A 20,835-nucleotide genomic window follows, 5' to 3' on the forward strand; every position below is an offset into this window, starting at 1 on the left:
GGGAATTAGGAGCAAGGTTGAATATATCATGGTAGCTCTGGGAGAATAAAAATGCATCTGAGATTCCCCAGAGATTTTCCTTTGTTTGAGAAATATCACTAACCCAAAAAGAGGGTGGCACTGCTGGCTCCACAGTCCCCTCCCTCCATAGCACACGAGTCTGTTCCTGGCTGGAAACAATACTCATTTCAAAACCACTTCCTCTGGGGCCTTGAAGCTCTGTGAGTCTGAACAAGGCCATCAAAGCTATTAACAGTGCTGCCTGGTAAAATTAGAAGCAACTTCCACATTCAGCCAAATTGCAAAAGAAACTAAGGACTGGTAAGGAACTCAAGAAAGAAAATAGTTGAGGCAAGGACAGATCTCAGGTCTTGCAGGCTGCAGTCTCATGCCTCCATGTCACTCTGCATCTCTTTGTTGCCCTCTAGGTGATCACCGCTGCTGGCAGGAGACGATGGACTTTCTGATTTCTCTGGACTTCTCACAGCCCAGATCTCTGCCCAATGGACTCTTCTTCCTTACCCACCTCCTCATCCTCATTGTTCCTGCGCATCTGGGCTCAGATGGTATGTCATATCTGCACCCTGTCCAGTCAAGATTTAAGAATCTCAGCTTCTGTCTCTCCATGCCCAGCTGCAGCCAAGGCAGAGATAATTTAGCACTAGGCTGCATCCATGGCTAAAATACACAAAGGTTTCCATCCCAATTGTTAAATTGTCTAAACTTCCTTTGAGTATTATATAGCCTCTTAGTGCTCTACAACTATTACTCTATCCACCAGTATCTCCACTTCTCCACAATTCCAAGTTACTAGACATCAATGAAGGCATAGCAGGAAGGTGTCAGAAGATCCATTAATCAGTGTTTATGCTCAATCAGTTCAGTTGGTAAATATTTTTATTCCAACCCTTCACAGTAACTTTTGAGGAGCAAGAAGAATCTTAGTACAACCATCTCTTAAAGAAGCAGCCAACAGAGGGTATAAATTAATTATGAAAACACTGGTCCTTAATCCCCCGGGCTGGAAACCAGGGGCAATTGGTTGATGGAGGCACTACCTAGGTCCTTAACACGTTGCTGCAAATGATGATAATACAGCGACCAAAAAAAAGGGGGGGGGGGCGTTTCTAAGCACTGTCATCAATTAAAGTGCGGCAACGTGTTAAGCAGTTTACAGTCAAAGTAGGGGGCTGGACATGACATAAATGGCTGTACAACTGTATAAGCAAGGCTGCAAGAGAACCACATTCAAGGATTTGGGGAGCATTGTTTTTTGTGTTTGTTTGTTTGTTTTTCTAAGTGCCAAGAGACCCACTGAGAGGAGTTATTGTTCAAACTAGCTCTGGGAGAATGTACATTCTCCAGGAAGATGAGAGATAGAAGGTAAACCAAATCAGGGTGTGTCCATGGAGAGGGCTATGCATCAGGTGTGTTTAGGGGAGACTGCTAGAGAAAGCCTAGTTGATAGGAAGTTGATAGGAAGGGTATAGGAATTTCATCTGGTGTGTAGCAATATGTATGAGTACATAACAGTGCTTCTACATTTTGGAGCAAAGTGAAGGATAAGAAAAAACAAACTAGTGAAGAGGAAACTTTGGGGATGACATTTCAGTTAAATCTCTAAGAAAGGAGAGATGGTCAGAGAGAAGGAAATGAAAGCATAATGAATGGCACAGAACAGCTTAAGCAGATGAATAATACCAGGGACCAGTAGCTCTTATACAATTGCAGAAAACTGATTGGCTTGGCAGGAGCAGAGATGCCATGTGGAGACATCACTTCTGAGAACAATCACATTAAAGTTCATGATAAACAAAATCTTGCAGGCTATGTTTCCATAGGGAAACCCATGAAGCAAGGAGCTCACATAGATTGACGTCCATACATTCTATTATTACAGAAACAGTACGTGTGCCTTATTTTAAAAACTTGGAAAATCTGACAAACAAAAATAATAAAATTTTTATTTGAGTTGTATGGAAATTAGCACCATCAACAATTTGTTATATCTCCTTTCAGATATTTTTTTCTACATATCTGTGTAACTAAATATGCTTAACATCGAATAAGATTTGTTTAGTAGAACACATAGTGTTTAAAACTTGCTTTTTATTACAATGATTCTATTTCAGCAACTTTTCATTTTATTCACTATCTTGACCATAAGAAAATTTGCGTAGCTGTCTACAAAATAGTAGTTAAAGCTAGTTGGCCCAAACCAATACTCTAGGCAACACCATCCATGTATCTGCTTACAATGATCCTTGGGAATTTTTAAATCTACTACACTTATTTTTATAAAGCAATACTTATCCCAAGAAACCTGTCCAGTTGTCCTTTGGGAAGTTTTCTTTTAGTCATTGGAATAGTTTATCAGAAAGAATGTAACCAAAAAAAGTGTTATTTGATGTGTGTTGATTTTGGCGATTGTCATGTTTCTCAGTCCTAGAGGAAGTAAAGGTGATAGGCCCTGAGGACCCCTTTCTGGCCCTTGTCGGGGAAGAAGTGGAGTTCTCATGCCACCTGTCTCCCTACCTGGATGCCGAGCACATGGAAATCCTCTGGTTTCGGAGCCGAACCTCTGACGTGGTCCACGTGTACCAGGAGCAGCAGGAGCTCTCCCACAGGCAGATGGCAGAGTTTCAGAACAGAACTACATTCATCAAGGATGACATCAGGGACGGAAGTGTGAGCCTGCAGCTCCACAGCATCGTCCCTTCTGATGAGGGCAGCTATGGATGCCGCTTCAGCTCCAGCAGCTTTGCTGGGGAAGCCGTATGGGAGTTGGAGGTAGCAGGTGGGTAACTTGGCTGGTCTCACTACAACAGGAGAAAGGATCTGTTTGAGTAGAGCTTCCACACTTGCGTATGTATAGAATCACAAACCAAGTAAATATTCCTAATTTACATTTCTATATGGAGCTCTGATGGTGGTCCATATAGAGTTGCACTGCTAGCCTAAAGGTGGCCTATTTGCAAGAGAAAGATGAGATATCTCCTTCTGTGCAATTTAGAGCCTTGAATCCCACTGGAGGGTCAGCTGTGTGTCAGTTCCAACTTGACCACACAAAACAACACCATGATAGATAGATGATAGATAGATAGATAGATAGATAGATAGATAGATAGATAGATAGATAGATAATGCTGCCTAGTCAAAACCAACTCATAGCTAAGCTTCCATTGGGTTTTTCAAAGTTATAAATCACAAGGGAGGAGATTGTCTATCTTTCTCCTGTGAAGCAGTTGGTGAATTTGAAACATGTGACTTAGGGCTGACAGTGCAACACCTTACCATTGAGGCCACTAGGCAATTAAGAAAAGGTGCATTAAAAAATGGGCAAGATATATGAAGAGTCCACTAAAATGGTTCTAAAACTAGGGAAAAGTGACAGCATTTATTCATAAGGAGAGAAAGGCAAATTTTAAGACACATGGTATACTATATTTTAGCTATCAAATTTGCTGGCAAAAATCCCAAAGTTAGATCATTTGCTCCCTTGGAAAGCTGAAAGGAAGCAGTTCCTCTCCTACATTGTTGGTAGTGTTCAAAAGAAAAGGGATATGTGATCAGGTATTTTTGTCATGATGGGAGTCTAGAGTGAAGGCTACATGGTGGAGTGGACCTGGGGGAGGGTTTGTAAAACAATGAAAGAATTTTTCTTTTACTTTTCCAAGAGGGGAGTGTACTGGGGGAAGGGTGGGGAGGTGAGAAAAATGCAACAATGAATGAATGGAAATCCAAAGTCTATGTAAATTTTTATTGAAATTAATAATAATAGCAATAAAAAATTATGACACTCCAGGGGAGGACATTTGGTAGTAGTTAATAAAACTATCTATACATCTACATTTAGATGGCAAATCACCTCTAGTAATTTAACCTGAAGGCATATCTCCAACAATAAGAAAGGAAAAGCATACACACAAAAAAAACTTCATCTTTGTAGCATTGTTTGTAATGGCAAAATACTGCTAACAGCCTAAATGTCAAAACACAGGAGCCAAATATGGCATATCTATATAATGAAGCACTGTACAATTTAGTAAAGAAAAAAAGAAGTGACGCTGTTTAAATTGATGTGAAGGGATTTAATGGTATATTTTGTTAATTAAGAAGAAAATAATATATGTGAAAGAGGTTCTATAATGTGTAAACTCTTTAAAATACAAACACAAGAAAGATAAGATTAAAATTAATGAAACTGATTTCCTAAAGAGACAGAAAGAATGGGATGTAACGAGTGGAGAAGGATGTAAGATGTTCCTGAAGATACATTTTGTACAGTACTGATATTTGAATAAATTACTTCCTTACAAATTTTAAGTGGTACTAACTCCACAAGGATAGACAGTAGAGACAATGGGGTGTAGATGACACTACACCAAGTAAGGTCTGGGACATCCAAGAAAAGAGGAGACACTCTACAAGAATTTGGGGTGGGGCAAGTCTTTGTTCTTTCCCTTACAGTTTAGGACTAAAGCCCAGTAGCACTTTCTCAACAAATGTCCCACTCCATATTTTCACCTGTCCCTTGGGGTAGTACCCACTTGCCACCACTGTTCTTGGTTGTTGTTTACAGTCCATGGGTGGGTGCTGCCAGACGGTGAAGATAAATAGTGAATGGCTGCATGGGCTTCACTGACTTCTGGAAAGGAACCTGATCTTTCTCATTATGTCTTCCTTTTTCAGGATTGGGCTCAGACCCTCATATCTCCCTTGAAGGCTTCAAGGACGGAGGCATTCACCTGAGGTGCACCTCCAGTGGTTGGTACCCTAAGCCCAAGGTTCAATGGAGAGACCATAATGGACAGTGTCTGTCTTCTGAGGCTGAAGACATCATCCAGGATGCCCAGGGTCTATTCAGTCTGAAAACATCTATGATCCTCCAAGAAAGAATCCAGAGCAATGTGTCCTGTTCCATTCAGAACCCTCTGCTCGTTCAGGAAAAAGACTTCGTGATCCAGATAGCAGGTCAGTGGCCCAGTCAACCTCATCTTTCTAGTTATCTATGTTTATTGTATTTATTTTCTGTCAAGACACAATGACCAGCATTGGAGGTATGCTAGGCTTCACACCTGAAAATATCTGCAACTAAGTCTAGTAAGGAGTTCTGTGATCAAGTGATGGCGACCTCAATGCAGGCAGTTTGGATCTACCAGCTACTTGGTGGGAGAAAGATGTGCAGTCTCCTGTCCCATTACAGACTCTGAAAACCTGGTTGGAAGGTCAGCTGTGAGTTGGTTCCGATTCAACAGTAATGAGTTTTGCATTTTTGAAGCCCACTAAGAGCACAACTGACAATCCACACAGCAAGTGGAACAGGAGGAATGGCTTAAAAAATAACAAAGGCCATGCCTCAAATTCCATGATCTCTACTCATAAGAAGTTATCCAGAGAGCTTAATGAGCCATTGCCATTGAGTCAACTCCAGTTCAGGTGACTCTATATGTATTTTCAATGACTAAGTTTCACAAGTAGATCACCAGATCTCTCTTCTGATGTACGTTTCAGTCTTTTATTTAGCAGCTGAGCGTGCAGACCATTTGTACCACCTAGGAACTCCTCATGAGCACCTACTTGTTCCTAATATCTTTTTTTGTTGTTGTTGTTGTTGTTGTATTGTGTGCCATCCAGTTGGAACCAACTCATAGGTGACCCTCTAGCAGGTTGTCAAAGGCAGTAAATCACACTGGAGGAGAAGGCTCATCTTTAAGCAGTGTTTTGTGAGCACCTACAACGTGCCCCAAAACGTCCTCAAGTACTTATTCTCAATAGGCATAGTGAGTAAATGGGATCATATTTTAGAAGGTGCTGAATACCACAGAGAAAAAGGATGATGAGTGCTAAGGAATGGCAGGATGCATTTAGATTTAAAAGACATGAATACAACGGAGAATTATACAACAATGAAAATGAATAAACAACTGTACACATCAACATGCATGAATATCACAAATATGATGTTAGGTGACAGAAGATACAAAAAAGACACACACAGTATGATCCTATCTATACAAAATTGAAAAGTATGCACATCAAAACCCCATCACTTAGGGATATCACTTGAGAAGCAAAATACTAAAGAAAGGAAAGGCTTTTATTATGACCATTATTTATGTTCTGGGAGTGGTTACCTCTAAGGAATTTATAGCTAATGTTAGATGGATCTTGACTGAAAGTAGAGAATACCAGAGGAATCATTGGCTATGCAAAGGCATTTGACTGTGTGGATCACAACAAACTGTGGCTGACTCTGAAAAGAATGGAACTCCCGGAACATTAGATTGTGCTTATACGAAACATACTTGGACCAGGAAGCAGTCATCAGAACAGAGCAAGGAGACATTGCATGGTTCAAAACCAGGAAGAGTGTCCACCAGAAATGTATTCTGTTTCCATATCTTTTCAATCCACATGCAGAACAGATCATCTAGGAGGCTGGGCTGTATGAGGAGAAATGTGGCATCAGGATTTGAGGAAGATTCATCAACAACCTGAGTTGTTGCAGATGACACAACCCTGCTTGCTGAAACTGAGGTTGACCTGAATCATTTGTTGCAGATCAAGGACTGCATCCTTCACTATGGATTGAAGCTCAACATCAAGAAAACAAAGATTCTCATCACTGGGCCAATTGGCAGCATCTTGATGGATGGTGAAGAGATTGAAATTGTCAACAGCTGTTAGCTTGCTTGGCTCCACAATCAACACTGTTGGTACCAGCAGCCAGGAAACCAAGAGACAAATTGCAGTGGAAAAGTCAGCTGTCAGGGACCTCTCCAGAGTACTCAAGAGCAACGATATCAGTCTGCAGACTAAGGTGTGCCTGATCCAGGCCATAGTATTCACAGTTGCTTGCTATGCATTAGAGAGCAGGACAATGACTAGGGATGAGAGAGAGAATTGATGACTTTGAGCTGTGGTGCTGGAGAAGAGTTTTGAATGGACTGCCAAGAGAACAAACAGTTTCTTCCTAGAGAGGGTGAAGCCAGCCTGCTCCTTGGAGTCAAGGATTCTGAGGCTTCATCTGGCATACTTTGAGCATGTTGCAAGGAGGGACTGGTTCTTGGAGAGGGATGTCATGCTTGGAAGGGAGGAGGGACGGGGTGGGGGGAGGGGGGGAAAGGAAGATGGATTGATACAGTGACTGAGGTAATGAGGTTAGGTGTGTCAGAGACAATAAAGTTGGCACAGGATAGAACAGGTTTCAGGGCTGTTGTACATAAGGTCACTATGACTGGAAGACACATAACAACAACAAACATTATCTGTGTCAAAGTCTTGCTATGAGGCACTCTAGAATGGTACAGAATGAACTTCTATTGCTTAATATACATGGTTCTAATTGTTTTAAGTCTTGAAAGCAAACCCAATTTATTTTTCACATCAACCCAAATCAAAAGTTAAAATAATAGAACAGAAAGAAATCACTTTTTTATTCAGCTAGGAAGATACAACCAATTACAGATCTCTGTGATAAGCTGGTCCTTACAACTTGGAGGTAGGCAACTAAGTCAAATTCCAAGGACAGGAAGATAAGGGCACTATCTTCCTTAATGTTTACATTCAAAAAACATGACTAGAAAGTGCTTGTGGAAAAGACATTCCTGGGTTGTAAAATTGGCAAGAGATTTAAAAGGATTTACAGCCATTTCACAAAGGGTATGAGAAAAACATCATGTTTTGCGGAAACACTCTAAGAAAAGAGAGGGGTGTTTCTTTTCCTTTTTGCACGTGGGAAAATTTGAGGCTTGGCTTTAGGAGGTTTTTCTTTCCTTCTTAGATTTGTATTTACCTTAACAGAGTTTGTGGGGAACAACAGCAAGAAAGAGGCAGTAAGGACAAAGAGCAGAGGGCAAAATGGAGAGTGATAATGATGATAAACTCTGGGAGGCAATGAACCCTGACACCCTGACTCACTCACAGAGCAGTGCTTGGCAACTAGCCTTGGTGACAGAACAAGCAGTACATTGTGATTCTATACTTTTGTACACTCAATTACTCATCTACTGCCATTGAGTCAATTCTGGTCTTTTGTGTGTGTTTTTGATTTGGGTTTTTTCTTTTTTCAATTCTGTTTTTTTACTCAATTTTAGCCAACTCCAATCTTGGAGTGCCATCATCCTCTGGTGGATTCCAACTGCCAGAGATGCATGACCTTTTGGTTGACAGCAACACACTGTGAACTATGCCACCAGAGCATATTCATTTTCCTTCAGCAGTCAAAATGCATTATTGGTTGCAACAGTGAATGAATGGAAATCCAAAATCTCTGTAAATGTTTATTATAATTAATAAAATAAAATTTTTAAAACTGCATTATTAGTGAAAGAAATTTTTTAAACCTTTTGATACAACAAAACATTTTTTTAAAATTTTATACAATATTCTTTTATTCTGATTTTGATGAAAGTTTACCTAAAAAGTTGGATTTTCTTTCATTCATTGTTGCACGTTTTCCTCTATACGTAACCCCCCCACACTTCACTTGGAAAAAATATTCATTTATTATTGTATAATTTCCTCTTTCACCCCCCTCCCATTCCCAGTCCACTTTGCTATGCACCTCTTAGTCTAGACTGTTGTCATACAAATAATGCCTAATCATATATGTCTTTTAAAGAATTCTTTCCTTCCTCTGTTCCAATGCAATGTTCATTATTTATCACTCTTTTCTTAGTTACCCCTCAACCCCATGTCAGTCTTGTTTTATAACAGTGGTGCTATGTTGTATTTGTCCTATTGTGACTGAGATATTTCATTATTATGTCCTCATTTTGTCCTCTAGGGTCATCCATGTTATGTAATGTTTTATGAGTTCCTTGTTTTTCAGTGCTGCGTAGTATTTCCTTGTGTGAATATATTATAGTTTTTATATCCATTCACTTGTTTATGGTCACGTGTTTCCTTCCATCTCTTAGCTATTGTGAGTAACAAAGCAATAAACATAGGTGTGCATATATCTGTTTGGGTAGCAGCTCTGATTTCTTTAGGGTATATTCCTAGTAGTGGAATTTCTGGGCCAAATGGTATTTTTTATTTCCATCTTTTTGAGAAAGTGCCAGACAGCCTTCCATAAGTGGTTGCACCATTTTATACTCCTATCAGCAGTGAATAGGGGTTTTAGTCTCTCCACAACCTTGCCAGCATTTGTTGTTTTATCATTAGATAAAATATACACATATTATTGCTCTATCAAATTGCCACAGGAGTCTCTAAGTGCTGTTTTTAACAGATTTTTTTCACTGTCCAGACTATGCTAGATACATCCTGCCTCAGGATATTTCCTCCACAGAGAGCTTGGGGAGGAACAAGGGGAACTGTGGTCAGTACACTTGTGGTTATGTGATGACATTTTCCAAAAAGTGTAACGAGGTGACAAATAGCTTCCCCTAGTGCTTGTAGAGAGCAGTAATCCACTGGGCTTTAAACATAAACATTTTGGGCTCAAGTGTCCTTCATGTATAGGGCAAGATTGGGCAGAAAGTAACAGAGATTAGGAGTCATAGTATGGGGGGAGTGAAAGGGATCTACCAAAATTGTCTTCTTTTGCATTCTTTGGTTTGCAGCACTCTGCTTCTCTGCTCAGCAGGTTTAAGTCTGTTCCTATTCCAACTTATGTTACCTGAAGAGTGCTTGGAGCTGCCACTCTCATGCCCATTTTACAGATTTCTATGGTGTGACCCAGAAATAAATCAAACAAAAGCTACTTAGAATGTTTTCCAACAGGCAGGTTCCAAGATAGTTTGGTCATCTAGTGCTAAGTGTCATCTAAATCAAGACAACTCCCTTGTGGTATTTTTCAGATGTTTTTTTACCTAGAACTTCCCCCTGGAAAGCAGCTTTCCTTGGGATTCTGGCCATACTACCACTGCTCCTGGCTCTCCTCACGATACTGGTACTGTACTTCTTTCAGAAGCAATGGAAAACTCAAGGTAAAAAGGAGGTCCTGGGACAGTCCTACTAGCACTGCTTTTCTGAGAAGGGAAGAGATGGAAAGGGTGTAGTGGGTGGCCTGTGGCAGAAACTGGATGCCAGTATCTTATGGAGGCACCATCTTACCCGAAGGTGAGATTGGAAGGCGGACGGAAATAAGCAGAAAATGCATTCTCATCACTCCTCCCTTTCTTTTTTCTTTTCAGAGAACTTAAAGAAGCAGGCAGAGAAGGAAAAAGGTAATAGGGGCAGCGAGTGGGATGCATTTTTCTTACACCGCTGACTGCCAAAGAAGAGGGTACTGAGTCAATAAAGCAGCACTGAAGGCCCAAGGAGACTTAAGAGAGGAAGTAGGACAGAAAAGGTTCACTCTTTTCCTTCTCACATCTCAGGGTCCTCTCCTCTGGGTGTCCAGGCTGGGCTACTAGAATGAACGGTATACACTTTGGGGGAAATGAGATCTCAGTGGTTTCATGAGCAAGGCAGGAGAGAGCAGACCACACTGGTGGCACTGTCAGAGAGGGTGCACAAAAATAACAACTTACACCATTGTTTTGTTATGTTTAAGCAGAAGTTGACTATTTTTAAATAAACACATCCCTGTAGTTTAATAGCAAAAATTTTTTTCATAAGCCCAACTTCTTACCAATATATCTATAAGGTATATTCTTACTTACCTTTTGAATATTCTAACATGCTCTGGTCAGAGCTATCATTGTTACCTAATTAATGCTGTGACTTGAAGGACACTATAAGCATCTGCTGTTGTTTTGGTTGCTGTCAGTGTTTTTATAGCCCTGAATGATCTTGTCAAAGCTTCTAGTAGTAATTAGCATTTGTGACAAAAGAACTTATTTTGAGAATGAAATAGTAATTAAAAGAAAAGGAGAAAATTGTAAAAAGGCTTTCCCTCAGTTACTAATAATATTATAATAATGTAATTTAATACAGAAAGATTTCACAAAATAATTTTGTTAGTATTAATTTAGTCTAAGAAATATTACTTTAAGATAATTTTTGGTTGTTGTGTACCGTAAAGTCAGAATGAACCCATAGTGGACCCTCTCAGCAGATTTTCAGAGGCAATTAATCGCAGGAGAACAGATGGCCCATCCTTCTCCCGTGTAGGACCTGGGGGTCTTGAACCATTTGCTTTCAGGACTTCAGTGCAACTTCTTGCCACCAGGTCACCAGAGTTCCTTTTAGATTATTTACAACTGTATTTATTATATTATTACTAAAATGTATCATAAATACTGCTAAATGATCCAAGGGAGCTCTGATGGCTTAGCCAGAGGGAGCTGCATTGACAACCCAAAGACAGGGGAAAGACAGACAATCTCTTCCCATCTGAGAACTCACTGGAGGGTCAGCTATGATTTGGTTCTGACATGACAGCACATAACAACACCAACAACTGTACGGACCATGGTGAAGAGTTACACCATGAGTCACTGCATAGAGTGACACCTACTCCACTGATATTAGTCTCAAGAGTTCATCAGTATGTCCTGATTCGTTTGCTACCTGAGATATTTTTCTGTTTTCCTCATTTCTTTTCCAGGTAAACTTACAGCAGAGCTGGGTAAGTTCCCAGTGGCTGTGTCCACAGTGCTGGCTGCCTGTAGTATGTGTGCAGTTGTGATTGGGAAGTAGTCAGGAGCTCTAGTGACCCGGTGGGTAAGGAGTTATGCTGTCAACCTCGAGGCCAGTGGTCTGAATATGCCAGTTACTCCAAGGAAGGGAAATCTTCTCCTTCATGATTTATAACCTCTGAAAATCCACTAGAAAGTCAGCTATGAGTCAATTCTGACTCACAGCAATGGGTTTTGAATTGGAGAGAGATGAGTCACCCAAAATCTAACCTTAAATTCATCTTCTGTCCCTCCCACCTCTCTACTCCTGAGCCAGTGAAAGGATAGGCTGCCTATTCCCAAACAGCTGCCAATCAACTGTAATTTGGGATACCCTAAACCAATACCAAGGGCCCATGGTGACATATGATTAAGTACTTGACTGATAACTAAAATATTGATGGTTTTAGAGAGGAAAAGGCCTAGTAATCTGCCCCCTGTTGCCTTTGTTGATAAATAGCAACCCTATAGGATAAAGTAGAGCAGATTTCCAGAACTTTTCTCCTTCTGAGCAGCTGATGTGTTTGAACCACTGATATTTCTGCTAGCAGGCAAACCCTTCACCAATGTGCAACCAAGACTCCTTCCAGTAAATATTACAGCCGAGGAATCCCTACAGAAAATTTTATCTTGTCATTTTAAGATTGCTATGATACAACAGATTGGAGTCAAGTCACAAACACAAAACTGATAGATCAACAGATCTATCAAACTTTTCCCCACTAAATAATCCAAATCGGTTAAAATTCCACCATTAAACCTTTACTCACTCTGGTTCACCTTCCTAGAACATGTTGTTGTTGAGTACCAGCAAGTTGGAACCAACCCATAGCAGACCCTCCAGAGGGTTTTCAGAACCAACTAATCACATGGAGGGAAATTGCTCATTCTTCTCCTGAGGAGCAGCTGGTGGATTTGAACCACATGCTTCAGGATGGCAGTGCAGTTTCTTACCATGAAGCCATAAGAGCTCCTTAAAGAGATACCTTTCTCTTTTTAATGAAATTATCACTAAGAAGGGTGACACATTTAATTTGTGTGAAAGCAGAACTAATTTGTCAGACTCACTTTTCTTCCCAGGTGAACTCAGCAACTGACTATTATGGGATGTGGAAGTTTGCTCATAGAAGGGTGGGGTGGGGGCAGTGAGCCAAGAGGAAGAAGAGGTAGGAAAGAAAGCCACAATGAGTGAAGGAGAACCACCAGCCTGTTCCAGCAAAGCTTCCCACAAAACTTAGGGTTGAAGAAGCTAGTCCTGCTGGGGATAAAAATAAAACAGCTGTAATAAATCACTGGAGTCCTCCTTATGGGACAAATGGTTACATTCTGGCTTCTAAACACCCAAAGGCAAATCAGAAGGCCTAGTTATCTGTTTCCAAAAGGTCACAACCTTGAAAATCCCATGGAATGCAGCCCTGATTGGCACACCAGGTCACAATGAGTCAGAATTGACCTGACAACAGCAAGTTGTCTAGTCCACTAACACTAGTCTGAACTAGAGTACAGCATTGTATTTCCCCAAAACACTTGCTTTTTAAAAGAAGGCTAAAAAGGGCAAGGATTATGTGGGGACAGCCATATCTTACTTTTACCAATTTTTCAACAGCACAAAACCAATTCCCATGATGTCAGACATGTCCCCCACACCCCAATACCACTTTCTACTCATCTCAACACCAATCTTACTGCTTTGCTGGATCCAAAATCTGATGTATTAGCTCACAGACCCCACAGAATCATGATACAATCCAGGTTAGTAGCAAAATACAGGCAGGACAGCTTCTGAAATGTGCTTGCAGGCATCTCAGCCTTGAGCCTCATGGCTTTGGGCCAGTGTTAGAAAGTTCTCAGTCCTGCCAATATTTACTCTACCCACTCTTCAAAATTGTCTGAGTTGTCCAACAAATTTGAACAAAGGTTCTTAGTGTATTCTGTCCATGACAGGCAGCAGTCTCAAGGTCCACTCCTTCTCTTATCAAGTCTCTGGTTCTCCACTGTGGTTGCTATGACTGTTACTCTGGTCCTGAAGGACGAGTTACATTCTTTTCCTTGCTCTTCTTTGCTGTTGGTGACGTGTCCTCTTTCTGCTGCTGGATTTGCTCAATTTAATGGTGAGACAAACCAATCCCCTTGTGGACTGGTGATAGGCTAACAAGACAAGTCAAGTAATGGCTAGGAAAACCACTTTGAATAAACCCTTAATTCGAAAGATCAAAGAAATGTATTTCTAGTGGCAATATTTCAGTCTTTGGCAGCTAGGCAGGAAAAATAATTTAATGTGATTTCTTTCAATACTTTAAATAATGTGCCCACTAAGTGACCTTGAGTCTCACACAAACTCACTCAGTACTTCCTCAAAAAAAAAGTTTGTCATTCTTTACGAAAACAGCAGAACAAGACAACAGGATCTTAGAGAGGCCTCTTTTATTGGGACAATATAAATGTCAGCTTGGGGTTCAAGTTCGAAGTTAGCAGTGGTTTAAGAATAGGCCACTTCTTCCCAGTGGCCTGACTGCCTTGGGGATGTGCTTCTACTAGTTTGAAAGCTGATTATTTTCCTCTTGTCTTCTGCTTACAGAGAAGCTTCAGATAGAGCTTGGTAAGTGACCTCTCTCAGAACTATTTCTTCTTGTCTAACTTTAGCCTCTGGTTATATATGTATATTTTTTTTCTCAGTATCCAACCAGGTAGGATGTCTAGGTTGGCACCCTGCTGCTGTGTGGATAACAGGAGGAGGAGGAGAAGAGGGTGGGTGCAAAAGATGTGTGTAGGAAAGGAATATTTTTGCTCCTGATATTCTAACCCATGTTTTTCCGTGGTTGATGCAGACTGGAGAAGGGCTGAAGGCCAGGCTGGTGAGTGAAGCACCATTTTATCTCCCACTGTCCCACATTTAAAGTCTGTCACACTCACTTGAATTAAATACACTTCATTCTGATTCCATTCCACAATCTTCCACATTGCATGCACTAATTAATGTTACTTGGTAAAGTTTTCTTTTTCTATTATTCTATTTTCTATTATTCTGATCCCTAAGAAAACTGTATCCCTTTGGTTCAAATTCTGGTGGTACAATTGTATCACGTAGACTCCTGGTGTCCTCCTGGGTTCGGGATGAGCGTATTCTCATGTAAGTAATGATCTGTTTCCATACCTCCCTCCATCTTCTTAGATACATCTTTGGTATATCTTTTCTATATCCCTGTAAATGTGAATTTCTATCTTGTGCACATACATTTTAGTTTATGCAAATGATATTTGCACTCTCAGGCTGTTTCTTACTTTTTCACTCATCACTTGCTTATATGTCCATCTGGTCTATTTCTCCTTGCTGAGGACTCCTCCATTATAGCTAGCCACCTTTCCCCTCCAGGGGCAGCCATACAAACTAAGACTAACATTATACTCCTACAAACTCCAAATGAATAGTTCTAAATATGGTGCCTTATAGCCCTGTGTAAACAATCTTGTGTTGCCCACCCAGGAAGGGCATTTCTGGTCCTTGAGAGACACTCACTACGTAACAGAGAAAGGAAATGGGGAGGTAGGCAGAAGTCAAGGCTAGTATCCTCCCACCAGCAGTTCATAGAGGTCCTTGTGCCCATGTCAGGTAAGAACCAGATTCTAAGCCCATCAGTTCATGAGAATACACAATTGGTCATTGTAGTTTTGGTTTACACACCTCTGGTGGCCTAATGGTAAGAACCTGCACTGCAATCCTAAAAGCATGCAGTTTTAATCCATCAGCTGCTCCACGGAAGAAAGATAGATTCACAGGAGTCCCTTACATATGTTATAGATACTAATCCACTATTAGTTTTAAATTTAGAAAATTCCATACTGTTGTCTATTAGCTTTGTCCATAGACTCTGTATTGGTAAGTCATCAATAAATAAAATAAATTTGATGGTATTTGTATTGTGCTTTGGATGAAAGTGTACCGAACCTATTCATTTTTAATTCAGCAATTTATGCATTTTGTTTCATGACCTTGATTGCAATCCCTACAAAAAAATAATATGCCCACTTCTTTTCTGGGTTCTGATTCTTATTTGTCCTTATTTCTTGCCCCTTCCTACCTTTGAGCTTTGGTTTTGGTAAATGCTGCCTTTCTGGTGTAATTGCTTGCTCTAAGGAGTGCATATCTCACTGGTGGTGTTGCTCATCTTATAAACCTGTCTATTGTTTGGCTTACAATAGAGCTAGGGAGGTGAGCTCGTCTTCAACTTTGAAGAATGACTAACAGCCATAGTCTCAGAGATTCCACTAGTCTCTATCGGGAGAGTTACCTTGGTCTGTGGTTTGTTTTATGATTTTGGAGCATTCTTAATTATTACTATTAACTTTTTATTGTTATTTGAGTGAAAGTTTGCATAGAAAATTGGTTCTCCATTCAACAATTCAGGTACATTGTTTTGTGACATTTATTACAACACATTCAAGTGTAACAGCACTCTTCTCACTTCCTCCCTGTGCTTCCCATTTTGTTCTTTCTTATGCTTTGCCACTTTCAAAGTTTTATCCCTGAGCAACTACCTTCCTGATGTCATCAATCACCTTACAGACCTGTCTACTGTTTGGCTGACAGTTGAATCATGGGAGTGATTTTAATTCCAGATTTGAAAGGTGATTGAGGTCTTCTTAGGGTTCTACCAGCTTCTGTTAGACCATAAACCTGGACTTCTTTTATGATTTTGAGTTTTGATCCATAATTTTCTCCACTGGAAGCCTTCTATTGTGATTCCTCTCAGAGCAGTTAGCAGCAATAGCTTGATGCTTTACTAGTCCTTCTAGTCTCGGGGACTGACGTTTATGTGGTCCATTAGTCTTTTAGACTTAGATTTCTTTTCTCTTCTTGCTCCAGATGTAGAGAGAGGAATAGTTTTCCTTTAGATAGCTGCTCACAAGCTTTTCAGACCACAGTTGCTACTAACCAAAGTAGGATATGGACCATTGTCTTTGTGGACTCTGTTATTTATATCAATTGGCATAAAATGTTTCCTGAAATTGTCCTGAGCTCCCAGGTGCAATAACTTATTCCCTTTAAGAGTATTTCTATGGTGAGGAACTTTTAACATTGTCCCCTGTTTGCTCTACTCATGATTCTAAGATTTATTTCAGATTTTCCCTTCACTGTATCTAAGACTTCCTACCTTGATCCCTTTTCAAAGTTAATGGTTATATTTTTAAATATAAATTATATGGAAGATAAAGAACACACAAAAAATAGAAATAAATTATATAAAGATAAATTTTCAAAGTTTCTTTACAAGTATTCAAAAATATTCTTACATGTGATTGCTTTGAGGTTATAAGTGAATATGAAGGGAATCAACATTCTTATGGAATTCAATTTTTCTTTTTTTTTTAATTCAATTTTTCTATGCAAATGCTATCCTGATCATTCTGATGCAAAAATAAAAATAGCTTTTGCTATTTTTTGGTTTCATGACTACATTTGCAAAACAAAACAAGAGAAACCCTAAATCTACTCAGAATGACTCTTGTTAAAAAGAGGGGGGGTCATCACATAGTGGGGGTCATCACAGTACTAAAAAATAATCACCTTGTTAAACACGACGCAACATGGATGAGTCTGGAAGATATTATGGTAAGGGAAGTGTCTTAGTCACCAAAGGACAGATGCTGCATACACCACTGTTATAAAAATAAAATGTGCATTCAGGAGAGAGGAGAGTAAGAAAAGAATGGCTTGATAATAAGCACTACACTGAAATAGGTCAAAGGAAGGACTGTCTGAAAGGATAGATTGTTATTAGACCTTATATATGTGACAATTAACAATCTGGAACAGACATGCATTACAAAGTGAACTGAAGAAGGGGAAAGGAGGAAAAAGTGGATCCGTGAATGAATGAAAACACATCCTTTCTGTTCACTTTAATTAGAATTACAATTTATAAAGAGGCACACTGAGGGAAAATATAGTGGTTAGAACACTACCCAGCTTAGTTGAGCCTCCTGGTTACTGAGTCAAGCAAGTCAGAGATTGAGATCTTCATTCCATTTCTCAAGATAGCAGCTTATAGATTCTCTTTCCTCATGAGCTCAATCTGTTCTTCCTGAAAAATAAGCAAAAACACACACAAAAAATGAACCTGTATGCAAACTTGGCATAACCTTAGTGCTGACCCCAGCTACCCTACTAAGTCTCAAGTTTTTAGGAAAATTGTGTAATTCAAACCAGTTGTCATGGTAGGAAAGGAGTTGTTCAGTTTGTGTACCCTCATGCATCTTGAATCTCTATTCTGATCTTACATTTACTGACTCAGATTTCTGTTTGGTTTCAGAATGGAGAGCAGCACAAAAACATGCAGGTAACTAAACAGAGAAATTGTGACTCACACTGCTTTGTGACTCGGGTTAGTCAGCTCTTGAAAGGGAGGCAGACAAAAGAGATGTGAGAATTAGAATCAGATTACTCTGTCCAGAAACCAAGTACATGGATCTCCTTCACAGTCACATAGGCACATTTGCACCCATATGCATGCATGCAACATGACACACACACCCTGCAGGTATATATGTGCACACATACCCATGTACACACACATGTGCTTACACAATATAACATGTCAGACTGTTAAAAAGTCAGAGGTTTAAATCCACCAGCTGTCCAATGGGAAATAAAAGTCACTCCCATAAAGATTGATGGCTAAAAACTGATAGATTGTCTTTATGAGTCTGAATCGACTCCAACACGGTGAATTTTACTTTTATGAGAGGAAGAGAGAGGGCATGTCTATCAAGCAGAATGATGCCTTCTGGACCTTTTTGCAGGGAAGAATACAGTCTATGTAGTATTTTCAGACCATCTGGTCAAATTTCTTTCTCTGACAAGATACTACCCCTGGATATGTCTTGAGGAAGGGAAGTTGGAGTGCACTGAATTATATAAACTCAGAGGTACCCTTCTGTTTTAAAATTCTAAAATCCTTGTAAATATAAGGATCAGAGCCAACTGATGATTTCAAGATCACACAGGCTTATGGGACTGAACTGGGAATAGAACCAGCCCAGAGCACCTTTCTTTGGAGGTAATTTGGCTCCAGAAAGAAGTGCTTGCCTCCATCCTCACACTCCTGCCTTATTACTCCTCTCCAGGGCTTGTAATATGTCATTCATGAGGCTTCTTATTTCTGGGGATGGAGAAGGGGGGCAGCGGGGAGAGGCACCCTCTCACCAGTTTGAAAAGCTTGAAGGTGACCCGTACACCACCTGGGGAGGGTGACCCCACTGACTGCTCCACCAGGAAAAATGAAAGGTTTGCCTTTGGGGGGAAGGAGGTAAGCCAGAGCCGAGAAACCGACCGGGCCTTAACCTTGTGCTTCTGTTCAGCGGACGTGACCTTGGATCTGGCCTCTGCACACCCCAGCCTGGTGATTTCTGGGGATGGAAAGAGCGTGTCCTCCCGCGGAACGATGCCAGGCCTGGCCGCTGACAACTTGGAGACGTGTGCAGAGCAGGCGTGCGTGCTGAGCCGAGAGCGCTTCACCAAGGGCTGCGCCTACTGGGAGGTGAACGTGGGCCACAGAAGCCGCTGGCTCCTGGGCGTGTGTCTGGCTACGGTGCCACAGGTGGGCCCCGCGCGCGTGAGCCCAGCCTGTGGCTACTGGGTGATGGGGCTGTGGAACAGCTGCGAGTACTTCGTGCTGGACTCACATCGCATGGCACTCACCCTGCGTGTGCCTCCGCGGTGTGTGGGCGTCTTCCTAGACTATGAGGCTGGAAAATTGTCCTTCTTCAACGTGTCTGACGGCTCTCACATCTTCACCTTTACGGACACCTTCTCAGGACCACTCTGTGCATACTTCAGGCCCAGGTCCCATGATGGACACGAACCCCCAGATCCCATGACCATCTGTCCCTTGCCCATGAAAGGGACTTTCATCCTTGAAGACGACAACAATGACACCTGGTTACAGCCCTATGATCCCACAGACCCTGCCTTGGGCCTGTGGTGAGGGCTCCTGGATCCTGGGCAGCTTCCTGAATGCTCAGTGTTGACTTTGCCCACTCTCTTTTTCTGGAGTGAGCAAACATGCCAATAGAAGCACCGTTGCCAAACTGTTCTCTGGGCCCAAAGTCTTGGCACAGAAGACAGGAAAAGAAAAATAATTGGACCTTTGCCTTTGTATATGATTTTTCCTCAAAAAAGACAGGCAATTCCCTAGTCCATTTGTGTGCATTGTAAGATTGAGCAAATGAGTAAAATGTTGCTGGAAGCCAGGGTACTCTTAAGGGAGACAGGAAAGAAATATGGGATAGAAAGAGGAAGAGAGAGAAGAACGCTTTATTGTATTGGAATTAGAGATCGCAGTATATTGGATTATTTCTATATGCATTATACATTTTTACTCTAGCTCTAAAGAGATCTAAAAAGAATGACAGGGCAAGGACAGTGTGTTTACCTGGGGCTCAGATCTTAGTTTAAGGGTCTATTCTCAATGATGAAAACTTGGAACAAGGGCTGATTGCAGGTTGTAGTACAGAAAGTGCAAAGTAAACCTGGAACATCTTGTGCCACAAAGTAAAAAACATCCTGAAAATTGATAGGGACATAGCAAAAGGACATAGGGGCAGGCTAAAGGAATTCCATTGACCAAATAAGAGACAATTTAAACATGAATATAAAGAATTATGTCTGCTGGATTAACCAAATGATTGAATTAAACAACATTAATGATGAGACAAAAGACATTAAGTTGAGAAGGGGGAAATCATAAGAGAAAAGTTTTGTATCAGTGCTAAGTTTTCCGAGTTTGACAATTGTTTAGTACTAAATAGGAGAATGTTCTTGATCTCAGAAAACACATGCTGAAGTTTTAAGGGTAAAGTACTGTAGTGCCAGCAAATGATTCTCAACTGGTTAAATGAAATACATACATATTCACTCATACATACCCACATGAATATATAAGAAAAAAGATAAAGCAAAATACATAAAAATGTTATTTAGGAAATCTGTGTAAATAGCTTGCAGATGCTTATTCTACTATTCATACAGCTTTTCTGCATATTTGAACATTTTCAAACAAGTTGGCTAAAGAGAAAAGGTTGTAAATATCTATGGCTAAGGAAAATGGTTGATGATTGGTATATTTCTACCTAGCTGTACCTCTTTAAATGCATTGATTGTCTAACAAGGAAACATTTTAAAAACTTTTTAAAATGTTATTGTTTCCAAAATAACTCGTTAAAAAAAATAATGATAAAAACCACTGTGCAGTCTTTATGATGT

The 20,835-nt window shown here is 40.5% G+C and overlaps 1 protein-coding gene across 1 annotated transcript; it reads left to right on the top strand.

The window, feature by feature from the left end:
• The first annotated feature begins 454 nt into the window (after positions 1-454).
• Positions 455-19,558, top strand: BTNL9 (butyrophilin-like 9). Its single transcript, XM_006898168.1, has 10 exons — positions 455-557; positions 2,444-2,797; positions 4,693-4,974; positions 9,810-9,938; positions 10,146-10,178; positions 11,504-11,524; positions 14,152-14,172; positions 14,402-14,428; positions 17,885-17,911; positions 18,933-19,558. Exons 1-10 carry the CDS (start codon positions 455-457, stop codon positions 19,556-19,558), a joined length of 1,623 nt encoding a protein of 540 aa, XP_006898230.1.
• The last annotated feature ends 1,277 nt before the right edge of the window (positions 19,559-20,835 follow it).

The sequence above is a fragment of the Elephantulus edwardii genome, unplaced genomic scaffold (genome assembly GCF_000299155.1).
Source record: "Elephantulus edwardii isolate Elephantulus edwardi_28Jun2011 unplaced genomic scaffold, EleEdw1.0 scaffold00221, whole genome shotgun sequence".
In the NCBI taxonomy this organism is placed as follows: domain Eukaryota; kingdom Metazoa; phylum Chordata; class Mammalia; order Macroscelidea; family Macroscelididae; genus Elephantulus; species Elephantulus edwardii.

Excerpts from the sequence above, each read along its gene's own strand:
- BTNL9 (XM_006898168.1), top strand. The coding sequence starts at position 455 with ATGGACTTTCTGATTTCTCTGGACTTCTCACAGCCCAGATCTCTGCCC. Across the intron at positions 4,975-9,809 it reads CTTCGTGATCCAGATAGCAG|ATGTTTTTTTACCTAGAACT; the intron begins GTCAGTGGCCCA and ends GGTATTTTTCAG. Across the intron at positions 17,912-18,932 it reads AGCAGCACAAAAACATGCAG|CGGACGTGACCTTGGATCTG; the intron begins GTAACTAAACAG and ends GCTTCTGTTCAG.